Source organism: Vipera ursinii, assembly GCF_947247035.1.
Source record: "Vipera ursinii genome assembly, chromosome: 1".
NCBI lineage: Eukaryota > Metazoa > Chordata > Lepidosauria > Squamata > Viperidae > Vipera > Vipera ursinii.
Window position 1 is genome coordinate 276,243,705 of NC_139512.1, and position 19,104 is coordinate 276,262,808.

At 37.2% G+C, this 19,104-nt stretch overlaps 1 protein-coding gene across 5 annotated transcripts in view; it reads left to right on the forward strand.

Moving 5' to 3' along the window:
- The window catches only part of ARID1B (AT-rich interaction domain 1B), a 441,898-nt gene that overhangs the window by 19,801 nt on the left and 402,993 nt on the right, over positions 1–19,104 (forward strand). For all 5 annotated transcript variants that reach the window (XM_083348110.1, XM_083348111.1, XM_083348113.1 and 2 more), the window contains exon 2: positions 17,734–17,928. In XM_083348110.1, the coding sequence (XP_083204236.1) occupies positions 17,734–17,928 (195 nt within the window). The remainder of the gene's footprint in view (positions 1–17,733; positions 17,929–19,104) is intronic.

The window sequence follows — 19,104 nt, forward strand, 5'->3', positions numbered from 1 at the left end:
AGAAGACGGGCAGCTATATTAATTAATGGATTAACCCGCATTGCATTCTTCAGGGATGTGTTTTCAACCACCCACTCTTGCTAACAGGCATCTTGTGGTGGTCTTCCATCAGTCTGCTAGGCAGATAGATGCAGCTTTGCTTATCTTCTTGAGAACTCTGCCTTGAGATGTTGAATAAAAAGATGAAGTAGAAATATAATAATTTAAAATGAATAGTAATTTGGCTAGGAGGTGTGTTTCCTACCTTTTAGAACCTTCACCTTCAGGTTGCCATCCTCCTGCCAAAGAGAGAAACCCACATTGACTAATTTCTGGGCTTTTCCTCGAGCTTTCAAGTGGAACTTCTTATTTGCCTCATCTGTTTGCTTGATATTAACTCTTCTCTCCAAACCTGATGATAAATTCTTTTCTGATTTCCAATGCATTTGGACATCCCCATTGATTGTTAGACTCAGCTGTTCACGGTGGGTTTTTCATCTCAGCACTTGCTGTCTACAATAAAGAGGCTCCTTGCCTTTAACTCAGTGGGATAGCTTGAATTAATTAAACATCGGACTTTCACTCATTTGTATAGGCCCAAATTGAATTGCTGTAGAGAGGAAGGAAAAACAAATGCACCTGAGCATCGAAACAAAGCTTGCTATCATTTAAAATATGTCATTTGTTCTTTAAAATTATTTCCTGTAAATATATAGGAGTCTGTGGTGATCTCATTTGTCGAAAGTGCTGCTATTCCCCTAATAAGGCACCAAAAATATTAAGACATTTTCATTTACAGAGATTTTGATATTCATCCACCCCTACTGTGCTGCCCTGCTATATCTTCCCCTCTTTTAAAAAAATTTTGTTTTGATATCTCAAACTGCCACCTCCTGCAGAGAAGGTGAGTACAATGTGTCTGTCACAATGAGACCCTGCATTTGGAGAAATGAAGCATCTCAAGCGGCATTATTACAAAGTCAGCTTATTTGCCCCCAACAATCTGGGTCCTCATTTTACCTACCTCGGAAGGATGGAAGGCTGAGTCAACCTTGAGCCTGGTGGGACTCGAACCTGCACTAATTGCAGGCAGCTGGTGTTACTTAAGGAGGCATTAGCCCACTGCTCCACCAAGGCTCAATAAATTTGAAGTTTTCAATTCTGTATTTGAATTTTCTGTATGAAAGGAAGATACTTTTTCACTGAGGGGCAGTGTTAGCTAAGAGTTACGGACTGTTTAAAGTTTCTAGCAGGATCAGTAGATTCAGTGTTAGAAATGTGATCCTGTTGCAAACAGTAATTGGAAAAGGTGGAAATTCATTTTTTAAATAGTAAATTGTTTTTTTAACAGTTATTTAGGCAGCTTTTACTCGCTGAACGGCCGTGATACTGAGGCTTCCTATTTCTCCTTACTTCAGGCCATCAAATTAAATGTGGATTTAATGTGAACAAATGGAATTTCAGAAAAAATTTCTTTTAAAAAATTAGAGTTCTTTTTGAATATAATTAACTGTTCAATAATTATCTTTCAAAATATTACTTGTTAACTATAGACAAATTACCTCAAAATACTGCTAGTGTGTAGCTAGGACAGGGGTCGGCAACCTCAGCTCTTTTATGACTTGTGGACTTCAACTCCCAGAATTCTGGGAGTTGAAGTCCACGAGTCATAAAAGAGCCGAGGTTGCCGACCCCTGAGCTAGGATGACGAAGCTCTTCAGTTACCTGATAGTAATCCTATTGGGTTTGCAAAGATAAAATTTTGCGTACTAAATGAAGATGATGAATAGGGCCAATCCAAAAATAGATAGGACCAATAAATGCATATTCCTTCTCATCCATACATATTAGAAGAAAGAGGATTAAGGAGAGAAAGAGAAAGAGAAACTCAAAGTAGACATTAAGAACAAGGTTTCTGGATAAAAAAAGAAAAATGCATATGTTTTGGCTTTAATGTCCTGCTCCATACTATCTTGCCCCCATGTCTTCTGAACCCTCATATGTTAATTTCTCTGGGAGAACCAAACAAAAATAATATTGAAAGACAGAGGTGAATGGAGCTAACAAAGAAGGCCTTGGGTGAATTTACAACGTAATGAAGGTAGTAAGGCTGATTAAATTATAGCAGGTTAGTCTATAGTTTTTTTTTCATTCATGATTTATGGGATTACATTTTGGCTACAGATTAATGAAGCTACCGGTAATTTAGTGAATGGGGAAATATTTGCTTTCTTTAATTGGTATTAGTAAAATCCTGATTGTCTTCCAATTTTGTAATTCAGTACAACTGTACACTCCATTGTGGGTCTGCCAATCATAAAGCATTCAAATTATACTTAGACGTTCTGGTATGTGTTAGGTTAAAGTATTTTTCGGCATATTTGCATTCTATAGAAGCAGACCAGATGCTTCCAGTCGTCCCATTCATTCTGTGAAAAATGGTAGTGTCTGTTTTATTTTGATTCTTATCCTTGTAATTGATCTGTAAATATGTACTAGTCAAGAATATGGCAATGGTTGCTTTTGAGTTACTAAAATGTATACGTATTTTAGCCATAGATTTCCATAGATTATAATATCTACCTGCACCCTATGTCTGAATATATGACATCTTGCAGATGAGATATTGCACGGTTTGAATTTTATATTACTATAAAAACATTATTATTGACCTATTACCCATTGCCTACTGCTCTAGTGATGCAGATAAAGCTTATGCAGATAAAACTTATATTCAAAGGCATAAGGAGATGTATTTAAAAGTAGCACCTAACACTGAATTAGGGTTAGAGTTTATGACATAAAAAGAAATGTGGGATATTGTTCACCAAACATATGTTCGTATGCAGGCTAGTTTGGAAATGAATATGCATAGGCTTACTGCATTAAAATCCTGATGGAATAAAAATCATTCCACATTTCTAGTTTCAATTTAATAAAAGTAACAAACCTTTCCATATTTAACTGACGTCGGGATCGTGTATACTTTTTCAAAATCTCTTCTTATAGCAAGAGCCTCAAAGTGGTGCCAAAACCTAAAATCAGAATGCATATGTGTCTATTGCCACTTCAGATACCATTTAAAACAGCCAATTTCTTATAGTTTTTTTTGTTTATAGCTTTTATGATATCTTCATATATTTTTAAAGAAGGAGCTGCTTGCTCAAAGTTGTCTGAAATATTTTACTTTCAGTAGTAAATGAGATGTGAATCAAATTGTCAGATGGATAGTTGCCAAGTTATTTCAGCACTTGCTGTTTAACGTAGCTAACAGCACACTAGGAAAGGTGTGAGCCTAACAGATAAAAGCGTAAACAGCACCTTTCTGCTTCATTATATCTGGTTTCTCACCACTTTTTCTTTATACTACAAGGAGCTAAATTTGTATGGGAGATGTCACAAGTACTCTCAAACTGTAAGGATTTGATGGCTCTATCAGATACACTGGATAAAAGTGAAGAAAGTAAGCAAGTCCAATTTTAGTAATTTTTCCACCAAATTTTTCCACCAAAATTTCCAAGCACAAAATATTTTATGGTATAGCATCTGCCCTTCTGCATGGATTAGCTTTTTAAAAAAAAGTTTGGTATCTCTTGATCATGTTAGGCATTTGTGTTTCATTCCTGCGCATGCTGTTACACCTTTTTATTATGCAATAAATCCAACTTCATCTATATAAGAATCTGTAGAAATGATGCCTTAATTCTTTTTATGCTAATTAAAAACATTCCAACAATTTAGTAATGTACTATCAAAATAATCTGTCATTGTTACTATACCCCATAATTGGGTACATTTCCTATATCATGGAGTATGGCAGTTGTGTAAAAGTAAGATTTTTTTTATTTCTGATTGACTTTGGTATTTTAAGACTTCAGAAATTGGAAAAAAAATCACTCTAATGCAGATTAGAGATGGATTAAAATGTGAAGTAAGACATAAATGTACTCAATCCCTTAGATCAAGGGTGGTGAACCCTGGCTCTTTTATGACTTGTGGACTTCAACTCCCAGAATTCCTGAGCCAGCATGGATGGCTCAGGAATTCTGAGAGTTGAAGTCCACAAGCCATAAAAGATCCAAGGTTCCCCACCCCTGCCATAGGTCAACATTACCTCTACAACATCCTGTCTTTCTACACTGATCGTTAAGCGCTTACTAGACTTCAAAAATATCAAAAATCAATTAAAATATCCATTTCTGATCCATTTTATTCTGGGTACTGTATCTCAGTCTTTAAAGATAGGGTTTTTTTTTCCTCCCAGCATTATCCAAATGAATCCCTAAAAATATCCATTAAAAAGTTCTAGCTATCTCACAATGTAACATAGACATTGCCTTCCCCTCTGTCACCTACCAAGTCCTTTCAAAATTGAGAAAAGTAGGGAGAAAAGCCCAGCTCTTTCTAGGATCATAGTTCCTTCCCCGGGGGGGGGGGTGATTCTCAAATCGTTGCTTAATACTGTAGCTGAAATGTGATGTGAACAATCCCATCAGTCCAAGTATTTAAATCACAATTTGTTCCTAATGTATAGTCCTAATTGGAAATAATTGCTCAGGCATTGTTTTTGCTGAGTTGAACATAACACAAATTCTACATGGACCTGTCTAGTCCAGATAGCTAGGGGTTTATTTTCGTATGCCATTCTAAACCCCTATTCTGGAGTTGCACTAGTTACCAGTTACACCTGCTTCCAGGTGTAATTTAAAGTGCTGGTTCTTATCTATAAAGCACATTGGAGTAAAGGCCCTAGAACACAACCCCTTTATTAGCCATTACCCAGATAAGTAGGAAATAGGACTATTAGGTAAACAGTCAAGAAAAAAACAAACCAATAGAGGTAGTCCTTAACTTGGGGGAGTGCAACGTCCTTTGTTCATATGACCATGATTTATAATGTTTTTGCTGATTTACAACAAAAAATACCCATTCACCAGCCTGCTATTTTCATAAGTTTTAATTAGGTGTTCTTACCTGATTTGGGCACATTGTTTCTGTGAAGAGATCCTATAGCAGGCATCTGGGTGCTAAACCGTATGCAGCTTTATAGGTTAAAACCAGCAGCTTGACTGGCATTCACAACCTACTGGCAACTTATTGAAGTGATGGCAATATTTGTGTTATAAGCAGTGGTGGGATTCAGCCAGTTTGCACCACTTCGGCAAAACCGGTAGCTAATTTTTTGTTGCCCAGGCCCAGAATGGACTTCTGGAAGCGGCATCCATGCAGAGAACCGGTTGTTCACATATTTGAATCCCACCACTGGTTATAAGGACATGATACCTTTGATTTACCAACACATGGGCTAGTCACTAGCCGCTAGTGCATTTTAGATCAATACTGTCTGTGTCTGGATAGTTTTGAAAGGCAACTCCAACTTGGTATATGTGTGTTGCACTTAGGTTATACCTTAGGAGAAAAATATAGGGCATGTGAATGAATTTATAGAGCATGTGAATGAATTCCTCTTACAGCATTTACTAAAGATGGAAAAATGTGAAGATATGCAAAAAAGAAGAGTACTGGGTATGTTCTGTGCTGTGAGGAATGAATGTTTTTCAAAAGAACCAAAACTGGTTTGATACTTCTGCTTCCTTATTTATATGGAAGTGAAAATTGAGTATGTCAGGAGAAACATTAACTTGAATGCAGTGGAAATGGTTTACTTAAGGAGTATATGTGGTAATACAGAAAGATTCAAAGATGAATGGATGCTGAATAAATGTGGATTGAAGGTAAAATGGTGATCAGCATGAAAGAATTGCAAAACAAATTATATGAAGCAACAATAAATGAAATGAAGGAAAAGGCAGAGGAAGTTGTGGTTTTATTGAGCTGATGAAATCTTCAAAGAGAGGGAGGTGAGAAATTTAAACAATGAAAGAAAAAATATGAATTGGTACACAGATGTGGTTGATGCATGGATTATGTGCAAGGATAGAACATTGTATATGTATGCGTTATGCATGACATTGCTTACAACAAGAGTGAATAGTATTATGGCTATATAAGTACCGGTAAGTATGTTGAATTGAATAATGTTAGACTTTTAAATTCTAAAATCCATATGAAATGTGTTATCCAGAGTGCTATTCCATCACTGCAGTTTAATCTTTCCAGACGATGCATGATTTAGTTGGAACAAATTAACAGCTTTGCACGTCTAAGAAAAGTTATTTAATAAATAAGTTTTGTAAGTCATAATCAGAATTGTAAAATAATATTTGGGAAAAATTCCATTACAAAGAAGATCTGTTGTAAATTAAGTTTTCTTAAGCATAAATCAGGTGCCCAATGTTGTTTTCTCAAGTGCTTTGAAAATATTTAACTTGTGATATATATTTTCTAATTCTTTTACTTTGCTTTTAATATAGTATATTGACCCAGGCATTAAAAAAACCTAATTATCTAAGAGCTAAACAGAGCTAAAACAATGTCTAAAATCTAGTCTCATTCTTGATCCATTAAAGGCTGGTATTCAGACTATAAATTGTGTAGAATGTATTTTTCAAACTGAGTTTTAACTTTTTTATACTTTTGATTTAGTCTGTAAGGGAATAATGTTTTGTTTCTTTTTTGTTTCTCAGAGTGGCTTAAATGTTGTCTTAAAATTAACATTTTGAAAATTATTACAAATTATAGCCTTATACATAGAGAATAACAAGTAAAACTGGCATATTATTTTATATAATGATATATATATGTCTATATCTATATCCATCTACATCTACATCTATCCATCAATCATATCTCTCTCTTTCATCTGTCTATCTATCTATCTAAATATATTTTGAGTGGCACTTTACTAGGTTTACTTTACAATTTTAGTATCTTACAATTATGCTATAATTTTCACAAAAATGGATCCACAATACTCCTGTGAGGTAACAAAAGACATAATATTGTTTATAAGATAAATGTGTTGCCTCTGGGTTGTGCTGAATGTTAGTTCACCATCCTGTTCCCTCAACATATGGTAAAGGTGAAAGATCAGGAGGGACAGGTTTTTTTTTTAAATTTATCCTTGCAATGAACAGACATGCAAGAAAAGAAAATAAGATCCTAGAACAAGTGGCAGTGTAGATGGTGTCATTGAGAAGGATTTGGCTTCCTTGACCATGGATTAATTTATCTACCAGAAGAACTGATGCAAGAAATGGGTTACATCTTATAAAGACAGGGAAGGGATATATATTCCCAGGCACCTTGTCACACTGATCAAGAGAGTTTAAGCTGATTCAAAGGGGAGAGGATAGTTTAAACACCAGATCTGACTATATTGCTGACATGTAAGGACAGGGAAGTAGTCATACAGCCAGAAAAAGAAGGGTAGGACACGGGGGGGGGAGGAAATGGCCAAGAAATACAAGAGTCAGGTTAGTAAGAAGTGCCAATTGCAGACTACAGTGCCTTATACAACAGCAAAGTACAGGAAACAAAGAAGAGCCAGGAACATAAAAATGATGTCATAGGTATTACTAAAACATGACGGGATTATACATACGAGTGGAATATGGTGCTGGAACTTATCAGAACTAGGCTCAACAAAGAGAAAGGGGCGTTGGCTTATATATGAGGAAAACATGGACCTACAAAAAAAAATCAGGGTTTTTTTGGTATGGGCAAGAATAAAAGGAAAGAGAAATACAAAGAATACAGTTGTGGGAATTTATTATAGTGTTCTACGGCAAGGTGAAGAAGAGAATGAAACCCTTCTGTGCCACGTGATCCAATTATCAAGGAAGCATAATTTAGTGACGGGGGGATTTTAGCTATGTTCAGATAGTTATAGATCTGAGAAATTCTTATCCTCTCTCACAGACAATTTCATTTGTCAAAAGGGAGAAGAGGAAACAAAGTGATCTGTACCATGGCTAATCCTCACCAATGAGGAAGAAATGGTTGGGGAAGTAACGTTACCTGGGATCCTGGGAGGCAGTGACCATACCTATCCTGGAATTTCAGATAGCCTGGGAAGGAGAAACTCAAGCAGTCAGACTTTAGCATTGGACTTCAGAAGAGCAGACTTTGAGGGACTCAGAAGAATAGTGTGAAGAATACAATGGCTGGATATCTGAAAGGAGAAAAATACCCAAGTAGGCTTGGAACTTCTGCAAAAGAAAATTCTAGAGGTACACATTCAATCAATTCCTACAAGAAAGAATGGTAGGCATCTAAAGAGACCAAAGGGGATCCATATCGAATTTTATAAATTGCTTAAAAGAAAAAAAAAGGAAATGTACAAATGTCTTCTGCAGAGAGAGAATGGTGAAATAGTTAATGTTGATTATGAGAAGACAGATTTCTCAACCCCTATTTCACATCTGTTTTATCTCAGGTGAACAAGCCCTCGGTTGTCCTATACCGGGGTAGGCAACCTCAGCTCTTTTATGACTCATGGACTTCAACTCCCAGAATTCCTCAGGAATTCTGGGAGTTGAAGTCCATGAGTCATAAAAGAGCCGAGGTTGCCTACCCCTGTCCTATACCAGACATGTCAAATTTGTGACGTCGCATGACATATCGTGACTTTTTCCCCATTGCTGGCAATGGGGTGGGCGCGGTTTCAGCATGATGCATCTGGCCCGTGGGCTGGCAGTTTGACATGCCTGTCCTACACTGTGCTACTGGGGACATGGAAGGGAATGAATTAAAGCTCAAGATAAGCAACGAGCAAGTGAGGGAATTCCTAACTAATCTAAATAAGTTAGTCTCAAGGACCAGAAAGCACGTAAAAATGCAAGTAGAAAAATAGGGACCACTACGGTGGGAAGGTAACAGCGTTCCATGCGCCTTTGGCGTCTAGTCATGCTGGCCACACGACCACGGAGACATCCTCGGACAAGCGCTGGCTCTTCGGCTTTGAAACGGAGATGAGCACCGGCCCCTAGAGTTGGAAACGACTAGCACGCATGTGCAGGGGAACCTTTACCTTTACCTTAAAGGTATTGAAGGAACTAGCAGAGGTAGTTGCAGAAGCACTCTCTGTAATATTTAACAACAGGTGAACTTCCATAAAATTGGAAAGAGACCTAATGTTTCTATTTTCAAAAAAAAACAATGAAGCAAGATCCAAGAAAATACAAGCTTATGTGCTTGACAGTAGACCTGGGCAAGGTCCTTAAGGAGATTATTAAACAGTATGTCTTCGAGCATTTAGATAGGAATTTATTAATTAACAGGAGCCAACATGGATTTATGCCAAACAAGGGTTGTCAGACTAACCTGATTTCCTTTAATGATAGTTACTAGACTAGTTGATTTGAGAAAGGACATGAATAATATCTATCTTTAGCAAGGCTTTTGACTGTGTCCAGTAGCCTCTTTATTAACAAAATGGTTAAATGTGGAGTGACAATTAAACTTTTAGGTGGATCCACAATTGGCTCAAATAGCATACTCAAAAGCTAAGTTATAAATGGGTTCAAATGAACCTGGAGAGCTATCTTGAGTGAGATGCCATTGTTTTGGACCCAGTGATGTTCAGTGTGTTTGCAAATGATATGATAAGGAGTTGAGGGAATATTTACCAAGTTTGTTATAGACTATTGTATTTGGGTTATTTAAGTGGCTTATAGTTTAATTTCATTGCTGATTGATTCAAACAAATATTCAAAAAAGTAATCCAGACTAAGAAAATTTATTCTTCTTTTAAGGAAAAGATAATTTGAATAACAGTTTTCAGAAGCTATTTCTTATGGATAATGAAATAAAGATGAAAAATGTACATACAAAAACAAAATTTGCTACCAAAACATGATCCCAAAAGTCTGTGTTTAACTGGAGATTCAGCAGTCTGACACAGTGTGAAAAATTCCTTCTGGCAAAACTCGCTTTGTGGTCATTGAGTTTAGAAAGCCTTTAGATGCTGCAGGGCAAGTTATTAATTAGCAGTCAAATAATATTGAGAAGAGTTTTATGCTTCTTTTATTTAACAGAGAACTTAGATTGCCTCCTAAAAATGTAAAAATTAGCATGGGACAATTAGTAAAGATTGGTAAGCATAAGTAATGAGGAGAATCTTTATTGTTGCTTTCCGCATTATGGTAAAAGTTACAATAGTTGTCTCTAACAAAGCCCAGTTCTTCTTTATTTACTTTTTATGAGTTCCCATAAATATCTTTGAAAGTTGCATAATGTATACCGTATTTTCCGGCGTATAAGACGACTTTTTAACCCATGAAAATCTTCTCAAAAGTTGGGGGGTCGTCTTATGTGCCCAGTCGTCTTATATGCTGGAAAATAGTACATAAATCAATTGAGCGCCCCGTTCTTGCAAAGCAACTTCAAGCCTCCTTAGTCCAGTCCCCCCTCCAACGTGACTCTCCCTTCCCACCCCCAAGAGTCTCTAAGCCCCTTCCCTTCCCCCTTGCAAACGCCAGACCCCGGGAGGGGCATCTGAGCATAAGCAGAGCGCGCCCTGCTACCTGCTATCTCTCCCGGCAGTCTGGACAGCGGTACTTGGCGGCCTGGCACCCCTCTCGCCCGCAGTCCACACAGCGGCCCTCGCCAGCTGGCCTCGGCATGGCCGCCCCAAGCCTGGCTCTCCAGCGCGTCTTCCGGGCCCACCTGGATGACCGCCTCCTGGGCGGGGCTTGGCTCCAGACGCGGCGGCTGCTCCGTCTGCAAATGTGCTCTCAAAGCCGGATTGCGTTCAGCCATGCAGGCTGCCGAAAGGCGGGGACTCGGAGTTCCCGCGGTGGTTGCAGCTTCTGGCGTGCCGTTTGCAGAGTCTGGCCTGGAAGAGCGCATCGTGTCAACGCAGCTCTTGTGTTTATTCCAAAGGGTGGGTGGAAGGAAATCCCCTTTGGGCTTCAAAAGGGAGGCTTTGCACCATCTGCATCAGACGGGCCTGAATCGGGCTTGTGTTGGACACTTGGCAACTGGCATGTAAGTATTTTCCGGCGTATAAGACGAGAAATCTTGAAAATCTTCTCAAAAGTCGGGGGTCGTCTTATACGCCCAGTCGTCTTATACGCCGGAAAATACGGTATATATATGTGTGTGGAAGCACTGTAGCGGAAAGCAGAGAGACAAAATTCTTTCCTGTTTCTTTCATGTTACAGTAGAGCAGCAGTGTCGTCATAGAATAATTTTTATCTTTGTTGCCTCTGGGTGATGCTGTTTGGGACTGCAAACTGAACTAATACGGCACAGTGGTGATTCAAGGGACCTGTTTTTGATTCAATCAGCCTCAAAAAAAAATTAGCTTAGTTCCATATGAATACAGTGTGCACCAGATACAATCCTTTTTATTACAAGGAAACAGCTGGGCAGTTAAAATCAATATAAAAAGTTGTGAAGTTATAGAAGACTTTCGTTTTAAAAATGCAAAATCAGCAGCCTTAACTTGACCTTTGAATCGGCTGGCCACCCCCTCCCCCCATCTACAAACAGCCTCATTATACACATCCAGAAAAAGCATGCCATAATTGACTTAAATTGACAATGATTCACAGTAATAAATGCTGAATAGTAGTTTGGTAAATTAATTCACTGAGTAGAGGATAGGAGTCACAAGTCTGACTAAAACTGTTAGGAGAGGGAGGGGAGGGAGAGGGAGAGAGAGATGGAGAAGGGGTGAGGGAGGGGAGGGAGAGATGGTAGGAGGAAAATAAATAATATAAACAAAACTTTCTTTCAGCCTGGAAAACTACTTGGTAAAGCCACTGCATGTATTCTCACCCCCACCCTCAGTTTTAAATAGCAATGCTTTTCATACTGTCAGAATTCCATGCTGTGACACCCCTTTTCAAAAGTTATGACAGCAGTGTAATGACAGCTACTGCCTCTTGAGAATCAATCAGGCAATTAATTTTGTAAATGAAATGCTGATTATACAAAGCTTCACATGAGAGGCCGAGTGATTAAAATCAATTTAACAAATTGTTTCAGGTGGGACTTGATTAATAATTTGCCATAAATGCAGAGAATATATGGCCAGCATACATTTTTTCTATGTTAATATCTTACTGTACAAAATAGAGTGGATGTATTTTTGTACCTGTCCTTCCACAATGTGAAAGCCAGTGTAACTTAGTCTCTAAAGCTCTTCCCACCTCTGACTTCAAAACATATTAACAGAGCAATTTGTTTCCTTTAATATTTCAAGGCTGCGTTAAATAGAATGTGTTGCCTTGCACAGTCCAGATTGGCAGCAGTGACTCAGGTAGCTGCTCTTCTTAATGTGAATTCTATTAAAGGCAGGGAGGCTGTGTCCTTACCTAGGGTCATCTGCAGGGGAGTCAAAGTCAAGATTGCAACCTCAATCAGGTGGCCATACCCCTCTCTTTGTGGCTACTCCTGATTGTGCCCATTAGGTTGGGAATATTAAGGTCTAAAAGTCAACATAGTGCTAAAGTAGGAATGTGTAGCAGATGGCCATTGAGATGATGTAGCATTAGAGTTTCAGTCATCCCTTGGCTGTTGATTGTACAAGAAAGAGCTGGTGGACACCAAACCATATCTAAGTGTCACACGTTGCCCGTCTCTTCACTGAGTATATCACAAAACTTGTTAGATGCAGAAACAAGGACATAATCTGCAATATTGGAATTGTTATTGGTAACCAGCATAGCTGAAAATAGTGTGGATGCTGGCAATTTTCTTTTCTACTCTTATCAATAGCAAAGCAATACTTCTTCAGTTACAGACATCAGTCTTGCAGATCCTGAGCTGTACAGCTTCCAAAGAATTAAAAGCTAGATCTCAGTACCAACTAGCCATCATCAGCCTGAGTACATTTTGATTTGTTCTTTTATACACCTCCATTATAGGTTGATAACTCTGGGAGTATAGGCTCTTTTCTTTCTTATTAAAAAGGTAAAGTTTCCCCCGCACATGCGTGCTAGTCGTTTCCAACTCTAGGGGCCGGTGCTCATCTCTGTTTCAAAGCCGAAGAGCCAGCGCTTGTCTGAGGACGCCTCCGTGGTCATGTGGCCGGCATGACTAAACGCCAAAGGCGCATGGAACGCTGTTCCCACCGTAGTGGTCCCTATTTTTCTACTTGCATTTTTATGTGCTTTCGAACTGCTAGGTTGGCAGAAGCTGGGACGAGTAACAGGTGCTCACTCTGTTATGCGGCACTCAGGATATGACCCGCCAAACTGCCGATCTTCTGATAGACAAGCTCAGTGTCCTAACCCACTGAGCCACCGCTCATTACTTGAGCACAAAATCAATTTTATATATTGTAAATATAGGTAGAAAGATAGAGAAACATTCTGGAAGAACATATCAGACAGTTTATACCTGGAAACTATTTCCTAACATTTCTTTATTTGAATTGTTCTCTACCTTTCATCTTTTGCAAGTCCTCAACTTAGGCTCTTATTCAAAATGTTATGAACATTCATCTAGCATTTTGACTTTAAATCTGGAAATCAAAATGCTGAGTGTATATTGTGAATCTGTGCACATTCCCTAGGGGAACTTGCTTGTAACTAGGGCAGGGCTCATGAGTTCCTTAAAATGTGCTGCTTTTAGGCAGTTTATCTTCATATAGCTTATGAAGTATGTTAGAAGTAGTTGAATTATATTGTTTTACAGCAAAATAAATTATAAGAAAAATGTATTTCTTAGGTAAAGTTTTTTTTTAAAAAAAATACTATGAATATTACCCTCTTGAAGTGGAATGTATTATATTTAAACAATCCTATTGGAGTTTTTCATTTACCATTGGAGCTTTCTGTATTGTCTTTCATTTTTATTTAAAAATGAACTTTTAAAACATGTTGCACATGTTGTGTCAAAATAATAAAATGTATTCTATAGCAGAATCTAAACATTGGGTACTTCTACTAATACTTCATAGATAGAATTCCTCAAAGTTTCTTTGTCTGTTGCAACCATATGTTCCATTGTGTAGCTTCCCACAGATTCCCTTCATCTTCAGGAACAGCCTTTGGGGAAGATATGAGAATGCATCTGGCATAGTTCTGGTAGATAATCAAAGCATTTGTCATTGTTTTTGTGAGCAACTGGGAAAAAACAGTCAAATGTTCAAAATTCCTGAAACATAAGACAAGAAATCCAGAATAAAACTTTCAGATATAATCATAAAAAATAGAATAATTGCTCCTTTATGGATGAAGGTTTTTTATATTGATTTCAAGAAGACTTTGATGTGATGGGCTCAAGGTAACAAAAAGTCAGGATTAAAAATAAACTAGAAGTACGGACACAGATAGAGGAATAAGCGTAAGATACTATACCTTACTCTTAAATAATGCAGTAATATTAAAGACAACAAGGAAAGCAAGTACTGTAATTAGTTGTTCTCAGTTGTAGAATTCTCTTGGCCATCAGGTAGGATAAATTGTGAGTGAGTAACTGGGTTTAAATGTTATTTCAATCTCTGTGTGCCCTTGCAATGGCACTGCAAAAAGTCAACTTGTGTGTAGTTCATTAAAAAGGGATGGGAGATGTTGATTGTGATTTGTTTGCTCTATGTTCATAATAGATTTATCCAAAGTATAATAAATTACCTGTGAATGGTTGATACCCCAATCCCAGTAGTCTAAAAGTAAGATTGGAATAAATGTATAACATGCAGCTTGAGGAAGTGACATTTAATTTCATTGCTTTATTTTATAAAGGCCATCAATTTAAACTAAGGAAAGATATATATTTCTGTTTAATATTTTAAGATGTACCTCTCTCCACTGCTCCACAGTTCTAAATCTCCCAGGAGAAATATGGCAAAACCTCTTCATTGCTATTATGGCCATGTAGTGCGGCAAAAGCATTGGAGTTTGAAGCAAGCTAGGTCATCAAGTCAAACCCACTGCTCAGTTCAGCAAACCAGTGTAATTTTTTTTCCTGGGTTTTCCGTCATTTGAACACATCCAGTGAAGGGAAGCCCACCTCTTCTCGTGGTAATTGGTTTCACTGTCAAACTATTCTTCCAGTTAGGAAGGTGGTGGTGGTGTTTTTAAATTCAAATACGATCTGCCTTCTTTTAACTTTAATCCGTTCTTTCATGTTCTGCACACTTGAAAAGTGCAGAACAGATCCTGACCTTGTGCTATGTGATGTTCTTTCATGTATTTGAAAGGTGGTGTCATATTTCCTCTCAGTCTTCTGCTGTCAAAGGTAAATAATCGTATTTCATCCAGTCTCTTTTCATAGGACTTCAGTTTCTAATACGTTGTTTTTGTTTCCCTTCTCTGAATCCGCTCCAGTTTCAATACTTTTTAAAATGCAGTGTCAAGAACTAGAGAAACATTGTTCATCCAGTGTCCGAACATGTATCACTGATGACATCCTCTCTATTCTGTGAAGTCCCGTAATTGCATCTCGAGAGATCTGCAGAGAATTTGTACTAGGATTTTGCAGGGAGAAAAGTCCATTTTGTAAATACGAACCATTTGCATAACTTTAACTCATGAGTCTAACCCAGCATTCACTATGAGTACAGATATGGTGGTAATTTTGTTTTTTTCTGCCTTCAAGTTAGTTTTGGCTTCTCGCCATTGCCTGGACAAGTCCATGCAGTTTTCTTGGCAAGATGTCAGAGATTGTTTGGCATTGCCTTCATCCTAGGGCTGAGAGACGGTGACTGGCCCAAGGTCACCAAGATGGCTTTGTGCCTAGGTGGGACCAGAACCCATGGTCTCCTGGTTTCTAGCCTGGTGCCTTAATCACTACATCAGACTGGCTCTCAGTAGAGGGAATTATTCATATATAAGTGTTCATCTCTTCTGAGGAGTATATTTTCCTAGCACATATGTGTTGATGTTTATACACATTTTGCTGTTGCAATTTTTATAATTAATTTGTGATAGAGTCTTTGAAAAATGTTGCAATAATTACTATCTATTATAATTTTGGTTGCTTATTATTTTGTAGAATCTTATTTTGTATTTTTAAGATGAACTGTACTATGCTAGTAAGATTTAATCACATTCTTAACATGCCAGTAACCATTTTCCTATTGGGTATCGGACTATAGTTATGTCACTATAGGATGAATTAATTTAAATAACCCAGGTAAATATACAGTTTGAATCAAATGAATATTGAAAACATAGATGAGACTAAGGAGGACAAGAAAGCAAAACCATGTTTGGATGATTAAATTTAGATTACTATTAGAAGTGTATGCAAGTCCCATACATTTGAATCCAATTCCTAACGAAGTAATAATATAGGATTAATTTAAATTCCTGTTTCATGAGACACAATAAACTATAGTAGATAATCAAGATGGGTATGAAATTGTCAACTTTAATTCTTAAACTCTGGCTGCTCTGGAAAGCCACCACTATAAATCCAAATAAGACGTAATAGCTGTGGTGGTGCAGTATTTAGAGTGCATTATTGCATGCTGACTCTGCCCCACTGCCAGGAGTGTGATCCTGACCAGTTTAAGGTTGACTCAGTCTTCCATCCTTCCAAGGTGGGTAAAATGAGGACTGTCAGATTGTTGGGGGCAATATGCTGACTCTGTAAGCCACTTAGAGAAGGCCATTATGAAGCGTTATATAAGTCTAAGACCTATTGTTAATGGGAGTCAATGATGTGAAGGGCAGAACAAAGGGGCAGCCAGTGATCTGTGCGAAAGTACCTGGAGTTGTACCTATCCAAGATGATTAAAACATACTTTTAGTGGTGCACATTAAATGTTACATAGTGAAATTTTGGATTGTATCCAGGTGTAGTCAGAAATCAATTGTCCAAGGAAAAATAGCACATCATAATTGTATTGGTAACTTAAATCCTGAAAGAATTCAATATTGAAGTGTACTGAATAAGTTTCAGATAGCAAGACTGATTAGAAACAGGAAAATCAGTTTTTGAATATTTGCTTATGTTGAAACCTCTGCAGCAAAAAGCATATAAAAGAAAATTGTGATCTGCTTAAAAGTCACATTAAATTATAAATCCATTGCTATTAAAAACAGCTATAGTAATGATAAAAATAGAGTTTGTAGATATGAATCTATATGAGTATGTGGATATGCACATTTGTTCTGGTACTCTCCTCCAGACATATTGACTTTTGCTGAATTACAAAATTCCGTACAAAAAAAAAAGGAGAAACAGCTCATTCCTCAGTTTAAGAAACACTGTGGATAATTTAATTGTCTATAGAAAGGAATAGATGTTGTCATTCACTTTTTGTGAGATGTGAAAACTTTAAAAATATTTGTGCTGTTTACTACATATTGAGTAATATTAGCTGATATGTATGTTACTGCATATTGCACCATGCTTTTGCATTGCTTTTACCCATTGTGAGCTGCCCAGACTTGCTGTGTGAGATATATAAATAAAAAGGAAGTAGTGATTTGCTTTAACTGTATTATATGTGCCACCAACAAAAACTAGGATATCATCGTTATTTTCTGAACTCGAAACAAAAATCAAAACTTTTGAGGTGAACTATATTGTATGATTTGCTTATTGACTTGTAATAGAAAATGAAAGAAAACCCTGCGAACAGTGGTAAAGATGGAGCAATTAGATTATTTATATGAACTATTGTCTGGTAAGATTTTCCCATTGCCAACAATGCATCCTTAAGGTGTTTCATCCTTGTGTAGTTGGAACTTACATGAACATGTTTCTCTGGAACTAAGTTACATAATGCTTGAACCTAAACTGAAATTTAAAAATTAAACTTTTTTTTAATATATGTTAGTAGATTTCATTTCAGAATGAAGACTGTTTGAAAGTGCACCAAGTGATTTTCAAAATTATTCATACACGGATTGAAATGTGCTTTTGTCATTTTCCTCCTCTAATCCATAGGGCAACCCAATGGATTCAATGGTAATGAAAAGACCTCAGTTGTTTGCAGTTGGCAACAACCCCCATGCCCAGTCCCAGCCCGGCAGTCCATATCCAGGGCAGTCATATGGACCACCAGGACCCCAGCGTTTTCCAATGGGAATGCAGAGCCGAACTCCTGCTTCCATGGGAGGAATGCAATATCCACAGCAACAGGTTGGTTAATGTTTCTTTCTGATTTTATTCTGTAAAGTAATACTTAGCCCACAACATCTCTCTCAGCATATCCTTCATTTTAGGATTGGGAAATTTGTGATTTATTAGTTTTCTTTTTTAGATTTAATTTTCTTTTGTCAGTGATGAACGTATCCATTTAAAAAGAGGATATATTATTCATCAAATGCATTCTCTGGATGTGTGAACTTTTTCATTTGTTCAGCTGCCATAAGCCTTCTGCTGCTAATCATTTTTTTTTCATCATAAATAATAAACTGAGGAGGGCAGATTGATTGAAATGAATATACTGTTGGTCAGCACAACAACTGTTGAAATCTACAATAAAGTTGTTGGAAGACATAAAAAGTATCGTCGTAGTAGTAGTAGTATAGGCTTTACATGTGTATGCATTACAGCATACTTCTTTCTTCCTCCAGCTCAAACAGCAGGGAAAGGTTTTCCTTATTTCCAACAAGAAGCATGTAGATTGTATGGTTTCATTTTAATCTAGGGTTAGAGTTTTGCAGTTGATGTCAATTTTTTCTTTCCCATTATCTCAAGAAGGTCAATTACTGTACTTACATTTTCATGATATGATAGCCTGGGTAAAGCCATTTGTGTTTTTGAAATGGCAGAATGGATGAAAGCTATCAAAAGATTAGAGTACGTTGGTAAATCTCTGATTAAGCTGTTTATTGAAGACTGTGCTGTTCACAAATGCAAGGGTTTTTGTTTTGTTTTGTTTTTTGAGAAAAGAGCACTGTCTCTGCGTAGGGCTAAATAGAATTACTTTTTAAAACATTCTTGATTTTAAATATGGCAAAGATGGAAAATAATGATCGGGCAGGAAGGCAGGCATATTTATTGCATTAGCATGGAATATTCAGTAATTAGCTGTGCATTCACACTTTTGTTTGACTACACGTGATTCATAAATCTCTTACCGTACAAGGTTGCTTGAGCTTTAGATTGCTAAGAATATAGCTGTAAAGGTGACAATTTTGTGAGAGATGGGCTAGCGTCACTAAACAGTGGCAAGAAATTTATTTTGGTGTTTCTTAATAGTGCAATTGCAAATGATGGATTTTAAAAGACAGTAACATGACTGTTGTTATTTGGAAACAAAGAGGAAGACAACATTTACTTCTTAATTTAATTAAAGTTATTACTGGTTTA